General features: G+C 42.5%; 2 protein-coding genes across 6 annotated transcripts; one reads left to right on the top strand and one right to left on the bottom strand.

Annotated features, from left to right (window-relative positions):
* Positions 1-1,778: 1,778 nt before the first annotated feature.
* On the bottom strand, positions 1,779-6,302 carry insig2 (insulin induced gene 2). Its single transcript, XM_024008434.2, has 7 exons — positions 6,209-6,302; positions 5,055-5,309; positions 4,851-4,944; positions 3,972-4,096; positions 3,188-3,354; positions 2,481-2,580; positions 1,779-2,332 (listed from the first exon to the last, which is right to left on the bottom strand). The coding sequence occupies exons 2-7, from the start codon at positions 5,226-5,228 to the stop codon at positions 2,291-2,293; spliced, it is 702 nt and encodes a 233-aa protein (XP_023864202.1). The 5' UTR covers positions 5,229-5,309; positions 6,209-6,302; the 3' UTR covers positions 1,779-2,290.
* Positions 6,303-17,257: 10,955 nt separating this feature from the next.
* LOC111978331 (coiled-coil domain-containing protein 93) lies at positions 17,258-24,999 on the top strand. Of its 5 annotated transcripts, none has more exons than XM_024008357.2 (23): positions 17,258-17,580; positions 17,765-17,878; positions 18,063-18,088; positions 18,185-18,296; positions 18,392-18,490; positions 18,632-18,688; positions 19,163-19,263; positions 19,565-19,582; positions 19,952-19,988; positions 20,199-20,300; positions 20,406-20,456; positions 20,553-20,639; positions 20,765-20,878; positions 21,012-21,148; positions 21,249-21,330; positions 22,766-22,840; positions 22,943-23,014; positions 23,164-23,272; positions 23,357-23,439; positions 23,729-23,766; positions 23,880-23,964; positions 24,127-24,240; positions 24,456-24,999. In XM_024008357.2, exons 1-23 carry the CDS (start codon positions 17,461-17,463, stop codon positions 24,510-24,512), a joined length of 1,890 nt encoding a protein of 629 aa, XP_023864125.1. In that variant the 5' UTR covers positions 17,258-17,460; the 3' UTR covers positions 24,513-24,999. The 5 variants fall into 5 exon arrangements, with proteins under 5 accessions (XP_023864125.1, XP_023864110.1, XP_070304623.1 ...); XM_024008342.2 differs by having other exon boundaries at positions 17,994-18,088; XM_070448522.1 differs by lacking the exon at positions 19,565-19,582.
* The last annotated feature ends 4 nt before the right edge of the window (positions 25,000-25,003 follow it).

Raw genomic sequence — 25,003 nt, 5'->3', positions numbered from 1 at the left:
AAGGAACGTGTTATCCACGACCATGCTAAGGAGCCTGTGGAATGGTTGGCTGGTTGGGAAAAGAACCCATCTCAGTTTTTCCTTGCAGTGTATCTGAGTGCTCTCAACCTTGCCTCTGGACCCTCAGTCTCTAAGAAGAGATAATTACTTGTCAGGAATAAATAGAGAGATTAATGAATTCATTAGCAGAAGGGAGTTTAGCTCTTCACAGCACCACTTTCTGCTATGACACATCACGCCTATTGTTTTAGCTAGTTAGTCTTGAACAATAACATTCACACAGTAAATTGCCTCATACAGGACTGTAAAACCAAAGAAAAAAAAGCATCCACATATCCTGGAATTTAGCAACCACGCAAACAAAGGAGTCAACTTCAGATTATTCATCTTAATTATGTGTCTATAGAAGCCTGTTATTGTGGGAGGCAGGTGAAGACAGGCGACATCAATCCACATTAGTAGAATACACCAGTTAGATAGGCCAAACCTGCCATAACAGGCACTGCACATTTGGACTGCAGCACTGGTATATTCATGCCAAAACACATTCATTTAACCATGTAGAGTAGCCTAAGCATCATGACAAAGTGGCTCTCTATATAACAAAATGTACAATGTCTAGAACAAAAAAAATGCTTTCCCAAACTTTCCCTAAAATCTTTCAGAGCCGTGTGCGTGATCAAGGAGAAACATAAACCTGTCGTCAACAAAAGGCATGTTCTTTATTTAACCAAAGAGATTGCACAAGTTCCAGATTTTCTGTTTGGTGAGAGGATGAAAATGTCCCAGTTCAACTAGTTAAATCCTCTACTTCCTGGAGATGGATGAAATAAAACTAGTTCATCTTATTTCTAGAAAAATTCACCATAGCTATAACGCTGACATGCTAGGATATCCAAGTTAGTCATTTTAATATTGATTGTTGGTTCTTAATTTTCTTTCCTCTGTAGTCATTGGCAGTTTGTTTGCCTTATCATGCACAGTGAAATTACAAACAATATTTTACAAAAACACTGTTGAGACACTAACACATTTTCAGCATCCTCTAATTCAATCAGTCATGTTAAATTTGTTAAGTTTTTCGAAAGAAAAAAAATAACATTTGAATAAAATTCCTTCACTTAGCAGTCTCGCAGCATTTTCTAGATAGAGACCAAGAAAAAGGGATGGCTTTCTATATTTCCAATAAGACCATCTTTACGATGAGAAGTGAGGTTCCTAAATCAAGTCTAACTGCATCCAGGAATGTAACACTGTATTATATCAAATTTTTCTATAAAAAAAAAATGCAGATCTGGCATTAGATGCCTGACCCAAGAACCCACTGATGATGTGGATACTTGCGTGCACCTGGAGGTTGGACAATGAAATGGGAAGCCTGGTCTCTGATTGGATCTCATCAGGGTTTGGTTTAATTCAGTTTTGAATTTAGGAAATTAACCAAAATTAAGTTAATGAGGTGAAATTTGCCCATAAACTTCTATGAGCGTTTTATTACAAAATGAAATGAATGAAAAGCAGGGTCTGGTAAGGCTGGATGAAATACCAAACTGGACCCAGGATGCTGGTTGCCTTGATATAACGCTGGGATGGCACAAATAAGTGCAATACTGAACACTTCACCCCTTCGTGACTGCCAGCAAACACAGACATTATCGGCATAAGAAAAATAACTATGTGTATATAATTGTACATTGTAAAAGCATGGAATAAATGTCTCTACATATATGGGCTATATATGGGCTATATACACTGCAGCTTCTACCAGTATATATAAAGTATATATAAAGGATAGAAAGAATGGATGAAGAAAGAAAATAATTCAGATGATCCTGTTTGGCACGATGGAGCCAAAGGTTTCACACCACTGGTGCCGAAAGTGCCCTGAACAACAGCAGAGCTACACTAATATTGGTGCCCGTTGAGTTGCAATCACAGATTGCGTTGTAGATGGGGCCTACCTACCACACACACACACAACATCACATCGGCAGTCGTTATTCCTCTCCTTAGACATCCATTGAATGCTTATAATAAAGCGAGCTGGTGTCTGTCCCCCTAGGCCCAGAAAGGGCACATARGAACAAACCAAAACACTATTTTCCACAGTAAAGCACTCATCAGCAAAGCAGAAGCACATAATTTGTTGCCTGTGGATGACTGCTCCGCCTCCAAGGTTGACCAATCTCCATCAACGCTGCATACAGATGTCCTTTACCATCCCCTTTTGGCTTTTTGTTGCTACGAAAATTTAATTTTGTGCAAAAGTTTGATATAGCCAGAATTTCTCTCAGTCTTGATGAGTCTTTTCTGACATAAGTTTGCATTCATACTGGAAAAGAGAACCCGGGAGACAAGGGATAATGTAATGTGGCAGTTGAACATTCAGTAAAAAGCTCTGGTTGGAATGAATGAATACATGCATGTAGGACATTTATAAACCTATGACACTTTAATTCAGCATAATAAAGTTTCCTCACCAGGGCTAGCTGTCGTCCTATGTTCCCCATGGTTATCACACCAGCGAAGAAGATGCAAGGTAACCAGGAGCGAATGTACAGAAAATCTGGAGAGGTATACCTGAAACAAAACAATAGAACAGGTATTAAACGTAGGACGATCCCCAAATGAGCATGAAAATCCACAGAAATCCCTCCTGTATCTTGAAAAATATTATAAACTGGGTGTTTCGAGCCCTGAATGCTGATTGGGTCAAAGCTGTTGTATATTTAAGCAATAAGGCCCGAGGGGGTGTGGTATATGGCCAATATACCACGGCTACAGATGTTCTTAGGCATGACGTAATGTAATATGAGCAGTAAAAATAAAATGTTTTGTCATACCTGTGGTATACGGTCTGACATACCACAGCTGTCAGCCAATTAGCATTCAGTGCTCAAACCACCCAGTATACAATAGAACGTATACCACGGTTATGACAAAACATGTATCTTTACTGCTCTAATTAGGTTGTAACCAGTTTATAATAGCAATAAGGCATCTTGGGTGCTTGTGGTATATAGCCAATATACCACAGCTAAGGACTGTTTCCAGGTACTCCCCTTTTCCTCGTGCACAAGAACAGCCCGTAGCCATGGTATATTGGCCATATACCACACCCCCTCGCGCCTTATTGCTTAATTATTATACACGTATGTCCTGTAAACTGTATTGTATTAGTACTCACTGAAAGACTCCGTTGTAGACCAGGAGCTGAGTGGATAGAGTGGCCAGCAGGGCGATGACCACCCCCAGGCCAAAGCCGGAGCGGGACCGGTCAAATGTCCACCAGAGGCCGATGGACAGGGCCGCCAGCGTCAGGGACAGCTGCACGTTGTTCGCAAAGTCCACTTTCTGAGAGGGGTTAAGGACAGCTGATCATGTAGTAGGATAGTCCACACAGGAACCATGGGTTCTACTCAGTAAGGTTCTTTCTTGTAAACAGGCTCTTTTAATCACATTTAAAAGCCCATCGTTTTAGCTGGGCCTTTAGTCACTGATCTTATTGTTTTACACATTACATTTGAGTCTTTCAGCAGATGCTCTTATACAGAGCAACTTAGAGGCAATTAGGGTAAAGTGCCTTGCCCATGGGCACATCGACAGATTAATTTTGTTTTACTGTAAAGTGTGTTGTGATTATAAATACAATTTAAATCAAGTTTGATTTGCAAGTAAAAATGTCAACAAGGAATGCTTTTGCCCCATGGTTTACAGGTTTTTACACATCTTTTTATTATTCACATCAAATTCAGTGAGTGTGAGACAGGCAGGTAGGAATAGAGTAGGATACTCAACTCTTACCCTACGTGGTGTGGAGCCTGCTGGGTTTCTGTTCTACCTGACAATTAATTGCATACACCTGGTGTCCCAGGTCTAAATCAGTCCCTGATTATAGAGGGGAATAATGAAAAAATGCAGTGGAACTGGCTTCCAGGTCCAGAGTTGAGTTTGAGGGGCATAGAGGATACAGCACTGGCATGGTTGATTCCCACGAACACGGCCACACAGCGCATCACACTGGACCACTCCCGCTTGAACTTGTGGGGCTCGCCGAGCCGACAGTCAATGCACGGATACAACAGACCGATTATTGCTGAGAGAGAGAGGTAGACGGGATAAAGGTAAGGGATTGAGGGTGCAGAAATAGGGAGAGGGGATCATAGATCAACAATCAGCTTTATTGCTGCAGTAGCACGGCCTGTGCCGTACATTCCTGTTAGTATGTTTGTGGAGAGAAATGCTGCCATGCCAGCCCACCACATAGCATCAACGCTATTCTGATGACACACCAAACATTTTTTTTAACACTGTTGTTGAGGTTGGCCTCCTTTTAAAGCGATTGTTTAAATATTACACAATAACTATATAGATTGCTGTGCAAATTTAGGTAACTATGTACAGTAAACTGCTCTGGTCTTGACTAGTAAATAAAACCCGATAGCTACTGCATGATGCAAACAGCCCAGTGCGCAGTAACAGTGGAAACCAGCATCTCCCCCAGGCTGAGCAGTCGAGCACGGCAGTCTCAGTCTCAGGGGGATACAGGCCTGCGGCTGTTGTGCTTTTCTACTGGTCCACTAGGAATCAGCAGCTACATCTACTCTCTGTGCTGTAGACCCAGGGGACAACAATTCAATAATGATAGTAGTCAAGTCTGGCAGCAAAAACCTGTGTGTGTGTCCCTTTTAGCGCTGACTTTGCTGATAGCTACTTTGAGGAAAAGTGTACTTACTATGCCTGTGATGTGGTTGTCCCACCTAGCTATCTTAAGATGAATGCACTAAATGTAAGTTACACTGGATAAGAGCGTCTGCTAAATGACTAAAATGTAAATGTGTGTGTCCTACCTGAGGCGGTCCCACAGCAGGGCGGCACCCACCAGGCTGATGAGAAGATGCTACTAATGACATCAGGCGGGAACAGAGTGACGTTCCTCTGTACCTGCAGTGAGAGAAAACAAATATTAGCTACTTTAGTACTCTTAGTCATATCTTCCCCTTAAATGTTTCCCCATTCAAGAGATGTATCATTAAAATACAAACATAGCTCACCTGCAGCAGGTTGAGCACCAGAGCCAGGAAAACTCCTATAGAGAACAGCATGAACCCACGGATCACCAGGGTGGTGCTTCTGTTGGTGATCACTGCAATGTATGGTCCTCTGGAAGGAGCGGTCTGACCAGACCCAGACTGCTGCTGGTCGCTGACTACTGTGGAGTCGGCCATGGCTGGGGCAATCGTGGACACCAGGGGAAACGCTAACTCTATCCTCCAGTGATCGCGCTGTCCACTGACATCACCAATACCCTAAAACACAGGAACATGTTTAGGTATTCAGATGTGGCTACATGATCATCCAACAAAACAACCACAGCCCAGAGGTGTGAAGTCAGTGGACAAACATAGATGTGTGTCTAGTTCAGGGATGGGCAACTCCAGTCCTCTGGGGCCTGATTGGTGTCACACTTTTGCCCCAGCCCCAGCTAACACACCTGACTCAAACAATCAACTAATCATGATCTTCAGCTGTGTTTGCTAGGGATGGGCAAAAAGTGTGACACCACTCCAGACCCTGAGTCTAGTTAGTCAATGTTCATGTCTCAGCTTACAAACACAAGTTAAATAATTAAGAGTAGCTAGCTATGCCTAATGTGGATTTCTTTGTCTCAAGAAGAGACAATAACTCTTCAGTCATTTGATCAAACCAAGTTATGTTCAGCCTCAGCAAATGAATACATCACATTTGCCAGATGGCTCGCTACTTTTGACCTAGTTAGTTACCTACAGTGACGTTTCATCTACTTCGAGATTGGAAGCTGATATAACAGTAACCTGTGGCAGTACTGGCACTGCCTGAGCAACGTAACGTTATCTAACTARCTAGCGAAGGTCATTGAAACCAGCTAAACTAGCTAACGTTAGAAGATAGCCAGCTAGCATAATATCTAGCTAGCATAATAGCTAACATTAATACCTTGAATACACTGTTGGATACAAACAATAAATACCAAACGTTAGCTAACTATATAGTGTAGTGTTAAATAAAACGAATTTGATAGTTTTTGTATATATGCTAGCAACAGTTGATTGCTGATAATCAGCAAACACATCTTGTTTATTAGCCTAGCTAACGTTAGCTAGCACACTTCGTCAGCTGATATTTACAGTCACACGCTATTTGCCTTGAATTAAATAATAAATATTACCTTCAATGTTTATAAAGTATTTTTTTTAAATGGTAAAAGACACATTTTGCTTCTTGTTTTAGGTAGTAGCAGGAGTTTGAGAACTAGCTTCGAGGGGGGGAAAAAACTCGCCTTCTCGCTAATTTCGGATGAACTGGTTTGGCACTGGCTACGTGGCCAACCAATCGGCTCCTAAAACCCTGACGTAATCTCATTGCACAAAGCCCACGTTTTGCCCAGGTAGAATAAATGCAAAGTTGTCTTAGATATAAAACTTTAGAAAATGCACAGAAGTGGTTCAAATTAAAATACATTAATTTATAAACATAATGATAAAATGGCTGAGTTGTTTGGCAATTGGTTGTCAACAGGTATAATTGGATGTGCATATCAAAGCAATGATGATTATAAAAAATATAAAAAATGTAACCTTTATTTAACTAGTCAAGTCAGTTAAGAACACATTCTTATTTACAATGACGGCCTAGGAACAATGGGTTAACTGCCTTGTTCAGTAGCAGAACAACAGATTTTTACTTTGTCAGCTCGGGGATTCAATCTAAAAACCTTTCGGTTACTAGTCCAACACTCTAACCACTAGGCTACCTGCCACCCCATTATATAAGAATGTCTTTAATGTGGATCACATCTGTCATTAGTGTAGGCCTATTGTAATTTTTGGTCTATCCATTGGATGAAATCCAGAGTTGCTGTAAACATAACAATAAATCCTAATAGGCTGAGAGAGTGTGAATGGTCTGTAAGACTGAGAAGGCAAAAGTCTGAATACTGAATACCAAATCAGGTGGAAATGGGAATGGGGATTATCTGTGATCTACTCCACACTGTGACTGCCTCACCTACATAGCATAAGCCTAGTAGACCACATGCTGGAGCAAAAGGAATGTCTTGACTGAACAGTGGTAAGAGACTTTAAGGGAAGCCATTCAGCCATCATGAATGAAAGATGACAGGAGAGAGAATGGGATTACATTTTTGTTTGAGTATACAGTGAGAAGCAGGACAGGGATATTGGGCAGCTGTACTTTTGAGGGACACAAAAGCCTTTTGAATTATTTGGCACAGAGATAGTTGAACTATTAAGGGATATTTCCATTTCTTCTGACATACAGTAGGATGAACTGTCACTAAACTACTTCCCAACACACCAGTGAAAACACCTTAGTATCCATTTACACTGGATGGCTAGGACGTAAAATCACATAGAAGAGGAGAAGAAGAATAGTGGTGGTGAATTCATTTAGAACTGTTATCACCTTGGGTTTTCTGGATTCAATTGGGACACTGCAAATCCCATCCACTACAGCAGTACCAACAATCCCTGGGGAGATGTCCTTAACCCTAATAATCAGAGTGATAGAGGGAGCCTGCTAGGTACAGGCAGGATACAGAAGGGGTTTCAATTAGTTGTCAAGGGCTATTTGGAGGCCCCCTGGCACTAAGAGAAAATGGTCAGGGACCCAATTCATCATCCTGACTGGCTCAATGTTAAGGGCCTTTTCATTACCAGCCCCGTGTGTCCCAGTCAGACACAACCCTGGTATAAATGTGACTGATGGGGAAGGTACAGGGTGAGGTGTGCTCTAGTTAAAGTCAACTCCTATTGGCCTGTTACAGGTCTCAGCTCACACATAATAGGTCTCTAATTAACCCCTAAACCCCTCCCCTCTCTGACTCGCCCACCAATCCCCAGACAGGGATAATAGATGCGTTTTGCAGTGCCACTGGAACTCTCAGCCTCTCAGAGGTGTTATTTAAAACTAAAAACCACTGAGGGCAACAAAGGAAAATGGCTGAGTATGTGTTTCACTGGGGCTGCCTGTACATCATGACCAATAAATACCTGTAACATTTTTTATGCCGTTGCGTGTCATTTCTGTTGCGGACAACAGTGGTAGTCTTCAATCACTTATAAAGCTGTTGTCTAAATGCCATATAGAATTAAGAATAGTTTTCTAACATAAACTCATAATATTAATGAAATGTCTTATTTGAAATTCCACTAACGCACATCTGTTTGCACGTTCTAGCGTGCCCCCTGGTCCGCAGGGCTCACATGGTGTATCAGCAGGGCTTGACATATTTATTGTCTCTCTCTGCCTGACTGACATGCTGTGAATCTGCATGAACATCTGTAATGTGTTGTGTTTACAGCAGCAGAGGATGGCCAATCAGAAGATAAGCCAATAATTAATAAAGAACCATGCAAGTACCTCCCTCAGAAAGTATATTGGCATTTAATGCAACAATAAAATACCAACCGTCATATTCATGGTATTGCTCAATGAGTAATAATGGAAAGTCAAATGGTCCATAATTGCATGATTAGACATTCCATGTGAAATTTAAGGAGCACAGCATTCAGGCACATAGGGACACATACTTATGTCTATAATTCAAAATAAATGAGAAAGAAACACAGTACGGAAAATAATATATATGCTGGAGCTTTAGAAACAGAGGGTAGTCTACTAGTTCATCATTGTCTATGAAAATTCTTAAGAGTATGAGGTAAAATGCTAATGTAATTTAGCTGGCCACACGGAAGCACCAATACCAGCATGTGTGTGGCATCTTGAATGATAATGACAAAGCACGCCATATCCCTTGTGAGCAAGTCTGTGGAACGCTGATTACAGATTGGCCAGTGTGTCCTCACCCCCAAGAGGACCAGGATTCTAATGCTAATCACTGTTGGCTCCCATTGAAATGTATTTTCCCATGTAGCTCTAAAGCAGGGAAATAAAATGGAATACACCAGTTACACCATTGTACAGAGCGCTGCGTGTTTTGCCATTTTTAGCCCAACTGCATTTTATACCCCACTTGCTCACTGTCAATCTTAACCTATTGCACCATCTACTGGCACCATCATAGAACTGGCCTGGTCAGCCTATCAAGTCAAATGCACAAACTCAGATGTGCTTAACGGAACCCATTGTTTCTAATGGGAGGAAAGAGAAGACAATATATGAGGAGTGCTATATGAGGATGTTTATTCACCCCTACAGTATATTTATCAGTCATCATACAGGTATAATCAGTGCACTCTCAATTTGAAATGGTCTACATGGGATTCATCATCAATTACAAACCGAGAAACACTCATCAAAAAATATCAGTCAGCAGACACTTTATTTTCATTCAGGCAGGAAAGAGAAATACGTCGGAGCCGAGCCCAGTGAAGCTCAGTTACACATCCAATATAGGTGAATTGAAAGGAGGGAGATTCAGTGCATATGTTCTCATTGGCTGCTCCTCTGTAGCACAAACTGTTAGTGTTAATGAGCAGCCATCTCTTACTGCGGCCACGGCTATCAGTGAGGTGAGACCATTGCTATTCAGGACCAAACAGATGACAAATCATTTGTACATAATTAGTGCTCAGCAAGGTTACAACTGACACAAATTTCCATCTTAATTAGGAGGGAAATTTGTTCCATTAATTTAATTTGGTGCGCATGAGCAGGTTATCACCTAACTACGTTAATCTTACAACTGTCAGTGCGGAGAGGGCCTTGGATCACGGGCAAACAGGAAAGACTTCTATGAAACAGGCTTTATATCATATGTAGTACACCATTGTGAATGTCTTCTGTTTTCATTACAGTTAAGGTAATAGTATACCAAACTCAGCAAAATAAGAAACATACCTTTTCAGGACCCTGTCTTTCAAAGATCATTCGTAAAAATCCAAATAACTTCACAGATCTTCATTATAAAGGGTTTAAACTCTGTTTCCCATGCTTGTTCAATGACCCATAAAGAATGAATGAACATGTACCTGTGGAACGGTCGTTAAGACACTAACAGCTTACAGACAGTAGGCAATTAAGGTGACAGTTATGAAAACTTATAACACTAAAGAGGCTGTTCTACTGACTCTGAAAAACACCAAAAGAAAGATGCCCAGGGTCCCTGCTCATCTGCGTGAACGTGCCTTAGGCATGCTGCAAGGAGGCATGAGGACTGCAGACGTGGCCAGGGAAATAAATTACAATGTCCGTACTGTGAGACGCCTAAGACAGTGCTACAGGGAGACAGGACGGACATCTGATCGTCCTCGCAGTGGCAGACCCCGTGTAACAACACCTGCACAGGAACGGTACATTCGAACATCACACCTGCTGGACAGGTACAGGATGGCAACAACAACTGCCCGAGTTACACCAGGAACGCACAATCCCTCCATCAGTGCTCAGACTGTCCACGATAGGCTGAGAGAGGCTGGACTGAGGGCTTGTAGGCCTGTTGTAAGGCAGGTCCTCACCAGACATCACCGGCAACAACGTCGCCTATGGGCACAAACACACCATCGCTAGACCAGACAGGACTGGCAAAAAGTGCTCTTCACTGACGAGTTGCGGTTTTGTCTCACTAGGGGTGATGGTCGGATTCGCATTCATCGTCGACTGAATGAGCGTTACACAGAGGCCTGCACTCTGGAGCAGGATCGATTTGGAGGTGGAGGGTCCGTCATGGTCTGGGGCATTGTGTCACAGCACAATCGGACTGAGCTTGTTGTTATTGCAGGCAATCTCACAATGTGGTTACAGGGAAGACATCCTCCTCCTCATGTGGTACCTTCCTGCAGGCTCATCCTGAATACTCCAGCATGACAATGCCACCAGCCATACTGGCTCGTTTGTCCGTGATTTCTGCAAGACAGGAATGTCAGTGTTCTTGCCATGGCGCGAGAGCCCAGATCCAATCCATTGAGCACGTCTGGGACCTGTTGGATCGGAGGTGAGGGCGGCAGGGCCATCCCCCAGAAATGTCTGGGAATTGCATGTGCCTTGGGTGGAAGAGTGGGTAAAATCTACAACAAGAACTGGCAAATCTGGTGCAGCCCATGAGGAGGAGATGCACTGCAGTACTTAATGGCAGCTGGTGGCCACACAGATCTGACTGTTACTTTTGATTTTGTCCCCGTTGTTCAGGGACACATTCCCTTCTGTTAGTCCACATGTCTGTGGAACTTGTTCAGTTTATGTCTCAGTTGTTGAATCTTGTTATGTTCGCTGAAAATAAAGCAGTTGACAGTGAGAGGACGTTTCTTTTTTTGCTGGTTTATAAACATATACAGTTGAAGTCAGAAGTTTACATACCACTTAGCCAAATACATTAAACTCAGTTTTTTACATTCCTGACATTTAATCCTAGTAAACATTCCCTGTTAGGTAGTTAGATCACCACTTTATTTTAGAAGTGAAATGTCAGAATAATAGTAGAGAGAATTATTATTTTCAGCTTTTTTTTCATTCATTACAATCAGTGTGTAGAAGTTTACTACCACTCAATTAGTATTTGGTAGCATTGCCTTTAAATTGCTTAACTTAGGTCAAACGTTTCAGTAGCCTTCACAAGCTTCCCACAATAAGTTGGGTGATTATGGCCCATTCCTCCTGACAGAGCTGGTGTAACTGAGTCAGGTTGTGGCCTACTTGCTCCGACACGCTTTTTCAGTTCTGCCCACAAATTTTCTATAGATGGAGGTCAGGGCTTTGTGATGGCCATTCATAGCCTGACTTTGTTGTCTTAACATTTTGCCAATTTTTTTTCTTTGGAAGTATGCTTGGGGTCATTGTCCATTTGGAAGACCCATTTGCGACCTAGCTTTAACTTCTTGACTGATGTCTTGAGATGTTGCTTCAATATATCCACATACTTTTCCTGCCTCATGATGCCATCTATTTTGTGAAGTGCACCAGTCCCTCCTGCAGCAAAGCACCCCCACAACATGATGCTGCACCCCCGTGCTTTACATTTGGGATGGTGTTCTTCGGCTTGCAAGCATCCCCTTTTTCCTCCAAACATACCGATGGTCATTATGGCCAAACAGTTCTATTTTTGTTTCATCAGACCAGAGGACATTTCTCCAAAAAGTTCATTCTTTGTCCCCATGTGCAGTTGCAAACCGTAGTCAGGCTTTTTTAATGGCGGTTTCGGAGCAGTGGCTTCTTCCTTTCCTTTCCTGAGCGACCTGTCAGGTTATGACGATATAGGACTAGTTTAACTGTGGATATAGATACATTTGTACCCGTTTCCTCCAGCATCTTCACAAGGTCCTTTGCTGTTGTTCTGGGATTGATTTGCACTTTYTGCACCAAAGTACATTCATCTCTAGGAGACAGAACGCGTCTCTTTCCTGAGCGGTATGACGGCTGCGTGGTCCCATGGTGTTTATACTTGCGTACTGTTGTTTGTACAGATGAACGTGGTACCTTCAAGCATTTGGAAATTGCTCCCAAGGATGAACCAGACTTGTGGAGGTCTACAATCTTTTTTCTGAGGTCTTGGCTGATTTCTTTTGATTTTCCCATGATGTCAAGCAAAGAGGCACTGAGTTTCAAGGTAGGCCTTGAAATACATCCACAGGTACACCTCCAATTGAATCAAATGATGTCAATTTGCCTATCAGAAGCTTCTAAAGCCATTACATAATTTTCTGGAATTTTCCAAACTGTTTAAAGGCACAGTCAACTTGGTGTATGTAAACTTCTGACCCACTGGAATTGTGATACAGTGAATTATAAGTGAAATAATCTGTCTGTAAGCAATTGTTGGAAAATGTACTTGTGTCATGCACAAAGTAGATGTCCTAACCGACTTGCCAAAACTATAGTTTGTTAACAAGAAATTTGTGGAGTGGTTGAAAAACAAGTTTTAAAACTTCTTAGGGCTAGGCGTCCTGCTAGCGGGACAACTTCCGGTGAAACTGGAGGGCGCACAATTCAAATAAATAATTATTATAATTATGGATATTAAACATTTAGGTAAATGTAAATGTCTTATATCGGTTGAAAGCTTAAATTCTTGTTCATCTAACTGCACTGTCCGATTTACAGTAGCTATTACAGCGAACGCATGCTATTGTTTGATTGTTTGAGGACGGCACCCCACATCAAAATATTTTTCCACCAGCACAGGTTAGATAAATTCACAAATAGCGATTAAATATTCACTTACTTTTTGAAAATCTTCCTCTGATTTGTCATCCAAAGTGTCCCAGCTATAAAATGTAGTGTCGTTTTGTTAGATAAAATCCTTCTTTATATCCCAAAAAGTCTGTTTAGTTGGCGCCATCAATTTGAGTAATCCACTCTTACAACATGCAGGGAAAGGAATCCAAAAATCTACCCCTAAACTTTGTTTCATCAAGTCAAAATAAGTTTCTATTTACTCCTCAGATACCATAAAATGTAATAAAACTAGAATATTTCTTATGGAAAGAAGTATGTTCAATAGGAAACTGATTTTAGCAGGTGCGTTCCTTCTTCATGGCGCGCCAAACACGAATTTCCAAGACTGTGTCCCTGTACTAAAACTGATATTTCTTCTTCGTTTTTAAAGTTACAAGCCTGAAACCTTGAACATAGACTGCTGACACCCCGTGGAAGCCATAGGAATTGCATCCAGGGAGCTAATTTCCAGTATTTCCTTATACTTTCCTTTGTAAGAGCATGGTCTCTCTCAAAAAAAGAAGTCTGGTTGGTTTTTCTTTGGATTTTCTCCTACCATATCTATTGTGTTATATTCTCCTACATTATTTTAACATTTCTACAAACCTGCATATCCTGGCTTCATGGCCTGAACAACAGGCAGTTTACTTTGGGCACGTCATTCAGGCGGAAATTGAGAAAAAAGGGGCCTAGCCCCTGACTYCAACATTAGTGTATGTAAACTTCCAACTTAAACTGTATATATATATATGATACAATAGTGGTCACAGTAAGCTATAATATTGCAATAATAATATTGTAATCACCCTAAGAAAAACCTTTAGCCTATTCTGTTATAAATAACTTGCAATATGGCTTCAACATATAACAAAAACCTATAGCCCAAAACCCTGTTTTGACATGGCTTCAGTCTATACACCTGTTGTCAGGTGATGTTCTGTTGTAAGCCTCTTATGCTTGAGTGAGAGCCACTGTGTAATGGTTTCAGCTGGGTGGGCATTGATATGTCCAAGGACTAGGTCTCTTTTCATTGTTGAGGAGGCCGAGGAGTAGAGAGTTTATGAAGCTGTAGTAATTACCTGAAAGAGGCAGTTCAATACACACTCAGAGAGAGAGAGATAGGGGAGAGAGGGAGACAGAGAGAGAGAGAGTGAGAGAGAATTACTGATTTAGGAACTGTGAGTCTCTAATGGAATCCTCCACTGCCTCCTGGGTGCTCAACCTGACTACTATTACCTGCACTGATGCATATTCCATTATGGGATCCTCCACTTTAATAGTGTCCATCAAATCAAATCAAATCAAATGTTATTGGTCACATACACATGGTTAGCAGATGTTAATGCGAGTGTAGTGAAATGCTTGTGCTTCTAGTTCCGACCGTGCAGTAATATCTAACAAGTAATCTAACAATTTCACAACAACTACATTATACACACAAGTGTAAAGGAATGAATAAGAATATGTACATATAAATATATGGATGAGTGATGGCCGTGCGGCATAGTCAAGATGCAGTAGATGGTATAGAGTACAGTATATACATATGWGATGAGTAATGTACGGTATGTAAACATTATATAAAGTGGCATTGTTTAAAGTGACTAGTGACACATTTATTACATCCAATTTTTTATTATTAAAGTGGCTAGAGATTTGAGTCAGTATGTTGGCAGCAGCCACTCAATGTTAGTGATGGCTGTTTAACAGTCTGATGGCCTTGAGATAGAAGCTGTTTTTCAGTCTCTCGGTCCCAGCTGTGATGCAAATGTACTGACCTCGCCTTCTGGATGATAGCGGGGTGAACAGGCAGTGGCTCTGGTGGTTGTTGTCCTTGATGATCTTTTTGGCCTTCTTGTGACATCGGGTGGTGTAGGTGTCCTGGAGGGCAGGTAGTTTGCCCCCGGTGATGCGTTGTACAGACCTCACTACCCTCTGAAGAGCCTTACGGTTGTGGGCGGGGTAGTTGCCGTACCAGGCGGTGATACAGCCCGACAGGATGCTCTCGACTGCGCTTCTGTAAAAGTTTGTGAGTGTTTTCGGTGACAAGCCACATTTCTTCAGCCTCCTGAGGTTGAAGAAGCGCTGTTGCGCCTTCTTCACCATGCTGTCTGTGTGGGTGGACCATTTCAGTTTGTCCGTGATGTGTACGCCGAGGAACTTAAAACTTTCCACCTTCTCCACTACTGTCTCGTCGATGTGGATAGGCGGGTGCTCCCTCTGCTGTTTCCTGAAGTCCACGGTCATCTCCTTTGTTTTGTTGACATTGAGTGTGAGGTTATTTTCTTGACACCACACTCCGTGGCCCTCACCTCCTCCCTGCAGGCCGTCTCGTTGTTGTTGGTAATCAAGCCTACCACTGTAGTGTCATCTGCAAACTTGATGATTGAGTTAGAGGCGTGCATGGCCACGCAGTCATGGGTGAACAGGGAGTACAGGAGAGGTGAAACCACCCTTTGTGGGAACCTTTGTTGATGATCAGTGAAGTGGAGAGGTTTTACCTACCCTCACCCACCTGGGCGGCCTGTTCAGAAGTCCAGGACCCAGTGCACAGGCTGGGGTCGAACCAGTCTCTTGACGTTTGGGGGTACTATGGTGTAAAATGCTGAGCGGTGATGAACAGCATTCTACATAGGGTATTCCTCGTGTCCAGATGGGTTAGCAGTGGCGATGTGCAGTGTGATTGCGATTGCGTCCGTCTGTGACCTATTGTGGTAAGCAAATTGAGTGTCTAGGGTGTCAGGTGGGGGGTGATGTATGATCCTTGCTAGTCTCTCAAAGCACTTCATGATGACGGAAGGAGTGCTATGGACGATAGCATTTAGCTCAGTTATCTTAGCTTCTTCATGTGAAATACAGAACATCAGGTGCCTGCCAAAGCACTCAGACCTATTGAAGTCTAACCCCGCTCTGCAATGCTTTCTTTTATACAATGGCGCCAGTAATATATTTATAAATATGGTTAATCTATTCTTGTGTAACAAAAGCTACTGAAACAAAGGCAGAAAGTAATTCAAAAAATCAAGTTTTAAATGGGAGCTTGTTTAGTGTCTCTCTCTTCTCTCTCTCTCTCGCTTCTCTCTCTCTCTCTCGCTTTCTCTCCTCTCTCTCTCTCTCTCTCGCTCTCTTCTCTCTCTCTCTCTCTCTCTCCTTCTCTCTCTCTCTCTCTCTCTCCTTCTCACACACACACACACTCCTCAGCATCATCATAATTATGATTTAAAGCTAAAAAAAAAAATAATCCTAAATCCTAATACATCTAGCTAGTTGTGCTAACATTTTATGATAAAAAGATACGTAGCATATTGTTTTTAATATGTGCATGCTTTTCACCTCTGAGAAAATATATGTTCAAAGGGTTTGTTGCGGATTTTAAAACTCTTCCATGTAGATACACTGGAGCATCCTTGCCAGAAAAGCAGTCGAGGAAAGGAGCAAACTACCTCTCTGTCACATATCAACGAATTGATGCTCTCTACATTGCAACCACTTATCGGTTTTCGGGTCACATTGGGAAGGAGGGCAGATGAGTCGAGGAGAGACACACTTTTGCCTATTGAGAATATCTCCCTATGACAGATGAACACTGGATCTGAGAGCAGCTTATGGTTGATGACCACACACACCACACACACACACACACACACACACACACACACACACACACACACACCACCACACACACACACACCACCACACACAACACACACACACACACACACAACAGACACAACACACACACACACACACACACACACACACACACACACACACACACACACAGCAAATAGATTTTACGTTTTGTGTGACAAACTGATGGTTTGCATTATAGGCCTATGGCAGGATCATTGGACAGGATGTGTACTTGATGGTCCTGCTTCCTTACATGACTTCAACAACTGAGGATCATTAATCACAACGTGCATGATTTATTTGTCTCTAGGAATACTGACAACCCTGTTGAAATGAAAGATGCAATGATGTTGGAAAGGCTTCAGACCTAGAGAGCTTCATCATGTCAGCCTTTCCATATAATCTATAGTGGCATTAGAGCTCTCTCCAGTGGACAAAAGTGGAATTGCAACGTTTAGAACCGCTGCAGCGATTCACATGCAACATTGTTCCCTTTTGTTTTTCTAAATGTTAACTCAATAATCACTTTATCGACTCCCATCACTCGACAGTGGCCGTGTTGCAGTCGACATCTAAGTGAGGTTAGCTTACTTTTTGTATAAAGATTACAGCTACATCCTGAACGCACAATTTTTCAAGAATTAAGACCAAAGTCATATGCTTTCGTCATGTAACTACACACCACAGTCCAACATGGCGGCCACGTCTGTTTTCCACAGAGCGAGAACAGGTTCGAAAATAGGAGCTCAATATGATCAAGAGGGCAATCTTATTCAGGTAACATCATTTTTAGTCTGTCATTTTTCCTAATATGGTGCGGTTTCTGTCATAATATAACAACACAACATTGCAATGTAAACATTTCTGGGTTTGCCACTTGGCTAGATACCTACTGGAGCTAAGTTAGCTAATTCGCAGTTTGCTAAATAAAGCAACTGATGTTAGCAACTGTGGCTTGCAGGTTGAAACAAGGGAGGACGAGGAGCAGAGTGTCAGGCTAGCAGAAATCCTGGAACTTCTGCTTGCTGCTGGATATTTCAGAGCCCGAATAAAAGGACTGGGACCTTTTGACAAGGTGAGAACCGACTTACATTACAAACCTCCTGAAGCKCTGCAGGCTTTTGATTCCTAGTTTACCATCTCCTTGCTACCCTTTCTAATTCCATTCCCTGAACCATGTATTTTTATAGGTGGTTGGAGGGATGACATGGTGCATCACAACATGTAACTTTGACATTGATGTGGATCTGCTGTTCCAGGAGAATTCAACTATTGGACAGAAAATGTAAGTAGCTAACATATAGCATTATTTTGTTTACTGTTAGTGATGTTGCTGGACCAGTGTAACTGATGTTGGATGAACTTGTGTATCTCTTTGCAGAGCTCTCACAGAGAAGATTGTGTCTGTTCTGCCCAAAATGAAGTGCCCTCATCGCCTGGAGCCCCATCAGATCCAAGGGCTGGATTTCATCCATATATTTCCAGTGATACAGGTGTGTATTCCTAGACATKAGAGTTTTGTAATAGAGTATCACACTTGGTTTGTGACCTCATGTCTGATTCATTGCCTGTGTTGTATGGTATTCAGTGGCTGGTGAAGAGGGCCATAGAGACGAGGGAGGAGATGGGAGACTATGTGAGGGCCTACTCTGTCTCTCAGTTCCAGAAGACACACAGCTTTCCTGAGGTGAGTGCTGTTATTGTAGGGTGGCTCCATGGCAGGGATATTCAACTCCAGCTCTACTCATTACATTTGTGCTGCAATGTTCTGAACTTTTCATTGAATAAACCCCTGTCTTATGCACCCTGTATTGTCCCTYCATCCTAGGATGAAGACTTCCTCCAGAGGAAGGAAAAGGTTGTGAAAGCAGTCCTAGATGTATTGGTGAGTGACTCCCTGACATGAAGCTGACATGCCATGTCTGGGTCAAATTATTCCATGAGCCTTTACAATATAGATGGCATAAAGATGGTGCTGCAGTGGATAGCAGTCGTTTTACAGGCTTCTGACCAATTCTGCTTATATATACATATCTACCGCAATTACCTCATCGATTCGACTCGATACGGTTTGTCTCCAGGTCTGTATCACAACCGGCCGTGATTGGGAGTCCCATAGGACGGGGCACAATTGGTCCAGCGTCGTCCGGGTTTGGCCGGTGTAGGCCGTCATTGTAAATAAAACTTTGTTCTTAACTGACTTGCCTAGTTAAATAAAGGTTAAATAAAAATAGTCTACACCTGTTGTTTACGTAGCATGTGACAAATGAAATTTGATTTGATTTAAAGGCCGCCCTTGTAATAGTATAGAAACTTTAAAACCACACAGCATGTTGTTTTTCTCCTCTGGTATTGACAGGAAGTGTATAAACCTCATAGGAAATACAAGAGACAGGTTGAAGCAGGAGCGCTGCTGGACGAGGAGTCCAGGGTTCACTCCACTCTATTGGAGTACGGAAGGTAGGCCGCCTGTCTCTCTCCATCTCTCCATATCCAACTTTCTCCACAGTCCATGTTACATGTTCACATTTAAAAAAAAATATGTTTTTACCTTTATTTAACTAGGTGGGTCAGTTAAGAATAAATTCTTATTTACAATGACGGCCTAGGAACAGTGGGTTAATTGCCTTGTTCAGGGGCAGAACGATAGATCTTTACCTTGTCATTGGTTCTGATTCTCAATGTGATCTCATCCCATTTGACAATTGTGTTCCTTTCATTTTCCTATTCTTTTCCTGTGTCTCATCCATCCTTATATTAGAATGTCAGATTACCTTCTGTAAGTATGTAAATGGTCTCATTCACTGCAAGGAGTGTTTCACATGAATGCTTGTTGTGTGTGTGTGTTTCAATACAGAAGAGGGTACAAAACTTCAAAAAAGCATGGAGTGGGTTAGTGTGTGCATACATGTGTTCCTTTCATGTACCAGTATCCTTACAGCTGTTGAGGGGAGGACGGCTCATAATAATGGCTGAAACGGAGCAAATGGAATGGCATCAAACACATGGAAACCATGTGTTTGATGTTGTTGATACCTTTCCACTATAACGCTCTAGCCATTTTCACGTGCCCGTCTTCCCCAATTAAGGTGCCACCAACCTCCTGTGCCTAACAGTGATTTAAGTACTTATTACGCCTGTGTTTTAGACGGTATGGATTCAGCAAGCAGACAAAACAGGACCAGGTGAGATTTATTGAAATTACTGTCATATTTGTCAAGTTAATTGTAGCATTATATGAATTCAAAGCCTATAACTACAGAATGATGAAGACAGGGACAGGAGGTCGATCATTACAACCAATATTACAGGGTGGATCATAGGTGTTCTGTGAACTGTAGCTATAGTAGAAAGTGAAACCACGATGAAAGATGGTATCCCCCTGTTCCCTACAGGCAGAGGAACGGAAAGCCTTGTTGATGCCAGGCTCTCAGGCCACACCCCCAGGGATTACAGAGGGGTCGCAGGAGGAGGAGGACCTGCAGGCAGCGGAGGAGGTGAGGTCACATCACTAAACCTAACCGTAGCCCCATGCCCAATACTACAGAAATGCATCCCTCTTTGTGATGATGTCCCTGACTCTCTGTGATATATCCTCTCAGCTGTGCATCAAAACACTGATGACCAGCATGGCTGCCATGGCGACTGAGGAGGTAGGCATGGCTTTAGTTCTTCTCTTTGCCAGTGCCTTTACTGTGTGGTTGATTACTGTGTAAAGTTATTTGATTTAATATGTAACATCAATACAGGGGAGGCTAACGGCTAGCACAGTGGGACAGATAGTTGGGCTGCAGTCTGAGGAGATTAAACAGATAGCATCTGAGTATGCTGGGAAGGTGAGCAACTCCCACAGCAGGGTTAAATGGTTAACTGCAATCATAAAATATTTGTCATATTTTAAAGAATAAATCAATGCCACAGTGTGTAGTTAAATGTGTTTCCACATACACATTTCCATCAGTTGGAGAGGTCTGCAGAGGACCGTCCAGAGCGGTACGGGCCAGTCCAGCAGCACCGTAGGATAGTGACCTCTCTTAACAAACAGATCCAACAGAAGACCAAGCAGTTGGAGGAGGTGACGACTGGACTTTATGAATTTCATAGAACATTGTGTAAAATAGCCATGCATTTCTTAAATGGAAGGATATGATGCACTTTATCTTCCTGTCAGAAGTAATTAAAAGTATGTGTATTTGGTGTGTTTTCAGCTACAAGCCAAACACTTGGAGGTAAAATCAGCGTGTGTGGAAGCTAAGAGCAAACTGATGGAGGCCACAGAGCAGACAGAGAGACTGGAGAAAGAGCTGAGTGCCCTGGAAGAGGCTGAGGGCCAGGCTGATACTGGGTGAGTGCTGCACATACAGACCAAATCATTAGGGCATTCTTTCTTTCTGAAATTATACAGGTGTTTTGGACTTTTCTCATCCTCCCTGTGTGTGCCACAGACTGTTGGAGAAGCTGAGGGCTCTGGTAGGCATGAATGAGAACCTGAAGCACCAAGAGCAGGAGTTCCGGACACATTGTAGAGTGAGTCTGCATACTTTCAAATCAAATGTTATTTGTCACATGCACCGAATACAACAGGTGTAGACCTTACAGTGAAACGCTTAGTTAAAAGCCTTAAACTTCTTGAAGCATTGTTGGTTAAGAAAAATAAGTGTTAAGTAAAAAAAAAAAAAAGTTGAAAATAAAAGTAACAAATAATGAAACAGCAGCAGTAAAATAACAATAGCGAGGCTATATACAGGGGGTACCGGTACATAGTCAAGGTGCAAGGGCACCGGTTAGTCAAGTTAATTGAGGTAATATGTACATGTAGGTAGAGTTAAAGTGACTATGCATAGATAACCAGAGAGTAGCAGCAGCGTAAAAGAGGGGTCTCAGTAGCCCTTTGATTAGCTGTTCAGGAGTCTTATGGCTTGGGGTAGAAGCTGTTAAGAAGCCTTTTGGACCTAGACTTGGCGCTCTGGTACCGTGCGGTAGCAGAGAGAACAGTCTATGATTAGGGTGGCTGGAGTCTTTGACAATTTTTAGGGCCTTCCTCTGATACCACCGGGTATAGAGGTCCTAGATGGCAGSAACCTTGGCCCCGGTGATGTACTCGGCCGTACGCACTACCCCCTGTAGTGCCTTGTGGTCAGTTGCCGAGCAGTTGCCCTACCAGGCAGTGATGCAACCAGTCAGGATGCTCTCGATGGTGTAGCTGTATAACCTTTTGAGGATCTGAGGACCCATGCCAAATCTTTTCAGTCTCCTGAGTATAGGTTTTGTCGTGCCCTCTTCACAACTGTCTTAGTGTGTTTGGACCATGATAGTTTGTTTAGTGATGTGGACACCAAGGAACTTGGAACTCTCAACCTGCTCCACTACAGCCCTGGCGATGAGAATGGGGGCGTGCTCGGTCCTCCTTTTCCTGTAGTTCACAATCATCTCTTTTGTCTTGATCACGTTGAGGGAGAGGTTGTTGTCCTGGCACCAGACGGCCAGGTCTCTGATGACCACTCCATAGGCTGTGTCATTGTTGTCAGTGATCAGGCCTACTGCTGTTGTGTCATCAGCAAACTTGATGATGGTGTTGGAGTTGTGCCTGGCCATGCAGTCATGGGTGAACAGGGAGTACAGGAGGTGACTGAGCATGCACCCCTGAGGGGCCCCCGTGTTGAGGATCAGTGTGGTGGATGTGTTGTTACCTACTCTTACCACCTGGGGGTGGCCCGTCAGGAAGTCCAGGATCCAGTTGCAGACGGAGGTGTTTAGTCCCAGGGTCCTTAGCTTGGTGATGAGTGGGAAAGGGCAGTATTGAGTGCAATAGAGATTTCATTATCTTGTGGATCTGTTGTCCATATATGACTTGTTAGATTTAAGTTTGAAATGGACCTACTTCACAGGTGTATTTGTGATGTAATTCCCTTATTTCCTGGTAAGAGAAAAACAACTAACATGTAGTGCAATTTTTTCCCAGGAGGAGATGGTTCGCCTGCAGCAGAACATTGAGGACCTGAAGATGGAGTCAGGAGATGATACGGAGGACGAGAAGGTAATACACTCCCAAGACCAGCTAACTCTTTTTTGTCTATGTTTAATAAATGTTACACTGTGACTGACTTTCTTTCCCCCTCTTTCTCACTCTCTCCCTAAGGAGAGGAGTCAGCTAATCGACAAGCAGTACAACACAGACAGAGATAAGCTACAGAAGATCAGACTGCTGATGGTAAAAGCACCAATGCACACTGCTGTAGCAGGATTCATTCCTGCTTAATCAATTTGAATTCACTTAGGTATTCTGTTTGGAGCATGCAAATAGTGGTCCTCTTATCAAGTCCTTTATTTGCTCATGACCTGAGGGCTACTCTCTGATAGGCTCGGAGGAACCGTGAGATCGCCATCCTGCAGAGGAAGATGGACGAGGTGCCGAGCAGGGAAGAACTGAACCAGTATCAGAAGAGGTTCATTGAGCTCTATGGCCAAGGTAGGTATCTTAGCCTCAACCACTTATTGATTTGTTAACAAATTCTTACATCAAAGAAACATTACTTTTGTGTGTGTCCCCTAGTTTCAGCAACACATAAAGAGACCAAGCAGTTCTTCACCTTGTATAACACATTAGATGACAAGAAGGTATACCTGGAGAAGGAGGTAAGAGGAGAGGGCATCAATTTCATAGAGCCATTGCAGCTGAAATCAGCTTGTTTACTCATGGTAATCATCTTCTGTGTTTTTTTTATTTAACTAGGCAAGTCAGTTAAGAACAAATTCTTATTTACAATGATGGTCTAGGAACAGTGGGTTAACTGCCTTGTTCAGGGGCAGAACGACAGATTTTTACCTTGTCAGCTTGGGGATTCGATCTAGCAACCTTTCGGTTACTGGCCCATTGCTCTAACCACTAGGCTACCTGCCACCCCGTGTTGATCTGTTTCTGTAGGTGAACTTGCTGAATTCCATCCATGACAACTTCCAACAGTGAGTATTTTCACAATTTACCTTTTATAAACCTATCCTGCTTTTTGTATTATGGGTAATGGAGTCCAGCAGGTTTACCTCCTGTCTAAGCCGTGGTCTTCTGTCTTGCTCAGGGCGATGGCGTCTTTGGGGGCCAAGGAGCAGTTCTTGAGACAGATGGAGCAGATAGTGGTGGGAATCAAACAAAGCCGCATTAAGGTGAGTACAGTAACTAACCATCTCTCTTATCTTCACCGTCCGCTACCTAATGACAGCTTGAGCTGAAGATGCCAGGTGCTTTCCTCCTGGCCCTAGTGAAAAACACTTAAATATGACAGTGCTGTGTGATGCATATTGGTGATGCCTTCTCCTGGTCTACAGATGGAGAAGAAGAAGCAGGAGAATAAGATGAGGAGAGACCAGCTGAATGATGAGTACCTGGAGCTGCTGGACAAACAGAGGCTCTACTTCAAAACTGTCAAGGACTTCAAAGAGGTGAGGCCTGAGAGAGAACCGCATTCTGGTTATGTATGGTAAAACATGACGGAACTAGTTAACTGTTTTATGAATGTGTTCTACCGTAGTCTCCCAGAGCTGATTTTTAAAAAACATTTTTATATATATTTTTTAATTATTTTTGCATTTTCCCTTCTAAACTGATAAAGTGAAACACTGACGTTGCTTTATTAATCCAATACTCTTTCTTACAGGAGTGTCGTAAGAATGAAATGCTGCTATCCAAGCTGAGAGCCAAAGGTGCTTCGTAACCCAAATCACTGCCTCCAAAATAATTTCTCAGTTATATAAAAACTAATCTCGTCAATCAACGACTGTATGTCTTTCTGTCTGAATCATGTATTCTCCTCTATTTGGGATCACTTGCATTGTATTGTCTTATTCTGCCTATTGTATTGTGCTTTGACATTCCACGTGCTTTGTAGTATGTGGATAGTGATGCCACTCCTGGCAGGGCAGAGATTCTTGAGAGGGACATCAACTGCACGGTGACATGAGGAATGTTCTCTCTACATACCATTTATATTTATGTGCAGGAACTCTATACTTTTGAGCTAATATTCTAGGAGATGCAGGAACTCCAGCAGAAGAACATTTGAGGTGCTGGTACTCAGTTCGTGAGCTCCTGCCCAAGTCAAGCAAGCACTGGCTTTACCCATGTGTATTGATCTCTGTTGTCTACCCATTCCAGCAGTTTATCATCACTTTGGCACTTAATAAAATAAACCATGCACAGTCCGTA

This window comes from Salvelinus sp. IW2-2015, linkage group LG2 (assembly GCF_002910315.2).
Source record: "Salvelinus sp. IW2-2015 linkage group LG2, ASM291031v2, whole genome shotgun sequence".
In the NCBI taxonomy this organism is placed as follows: Eukaryota; Metazoa; Chordata; class Actinopteri; order Salmoniformes; family Salmonidae; genus Salvelinus; species Salvelinus sp. IW2-2015.
This window is presented reverse-complemented; position numbering and strand designations above follow the sequence as displayed.

Excerpts from the sequence above, each read along its gene's own strand:
- insig2 (XM_024008434.2), bottom strand. The coding sequence starts at position 5,228 with ATGGCCGACTCCACAGTAGTCAGCGACCAGCAGCAGTCTGGGTCTGGT. Across the intron at positions 4,945-5,054 it reads TGGTGCTCAACCTGCTGCAG|GTACAGAGGAACGTCACTCT; the intron begins GTGAGCTATGTT and ends CTCTCACTGCAG. Across the intron at positions 2,333-2,480 it reads TAGGACGACAGCTAGCCCTG|TATGAATGCAAACTTATGTC; the intron begins GTGAGGAAACTT and ends TCTCTTTTCCAG.
- LOC111978331 (XM_024008342.2), top strand. The coding sequence starts at position 17,461 with ATGCTTTCGTCATGTAACTACACACCACAGTCCAACATGGCGGCCACG. Across the intron at positions 18,297-18,391 it reads ATATATTTCCAGTGATACAG|TGGCTGGTGAAGAGGGCCAT; the intron begins GTGTGTATTCCT and ends TATGGTATTCAG. Across the intron at positions 23,273-23,356 it reads CATTGAGCTCTATGGCCAAG|TTTCAGCAACACATAAAGAG; the intron begins GTAGGTATCTTA and ends TGTGTCCCCTAG.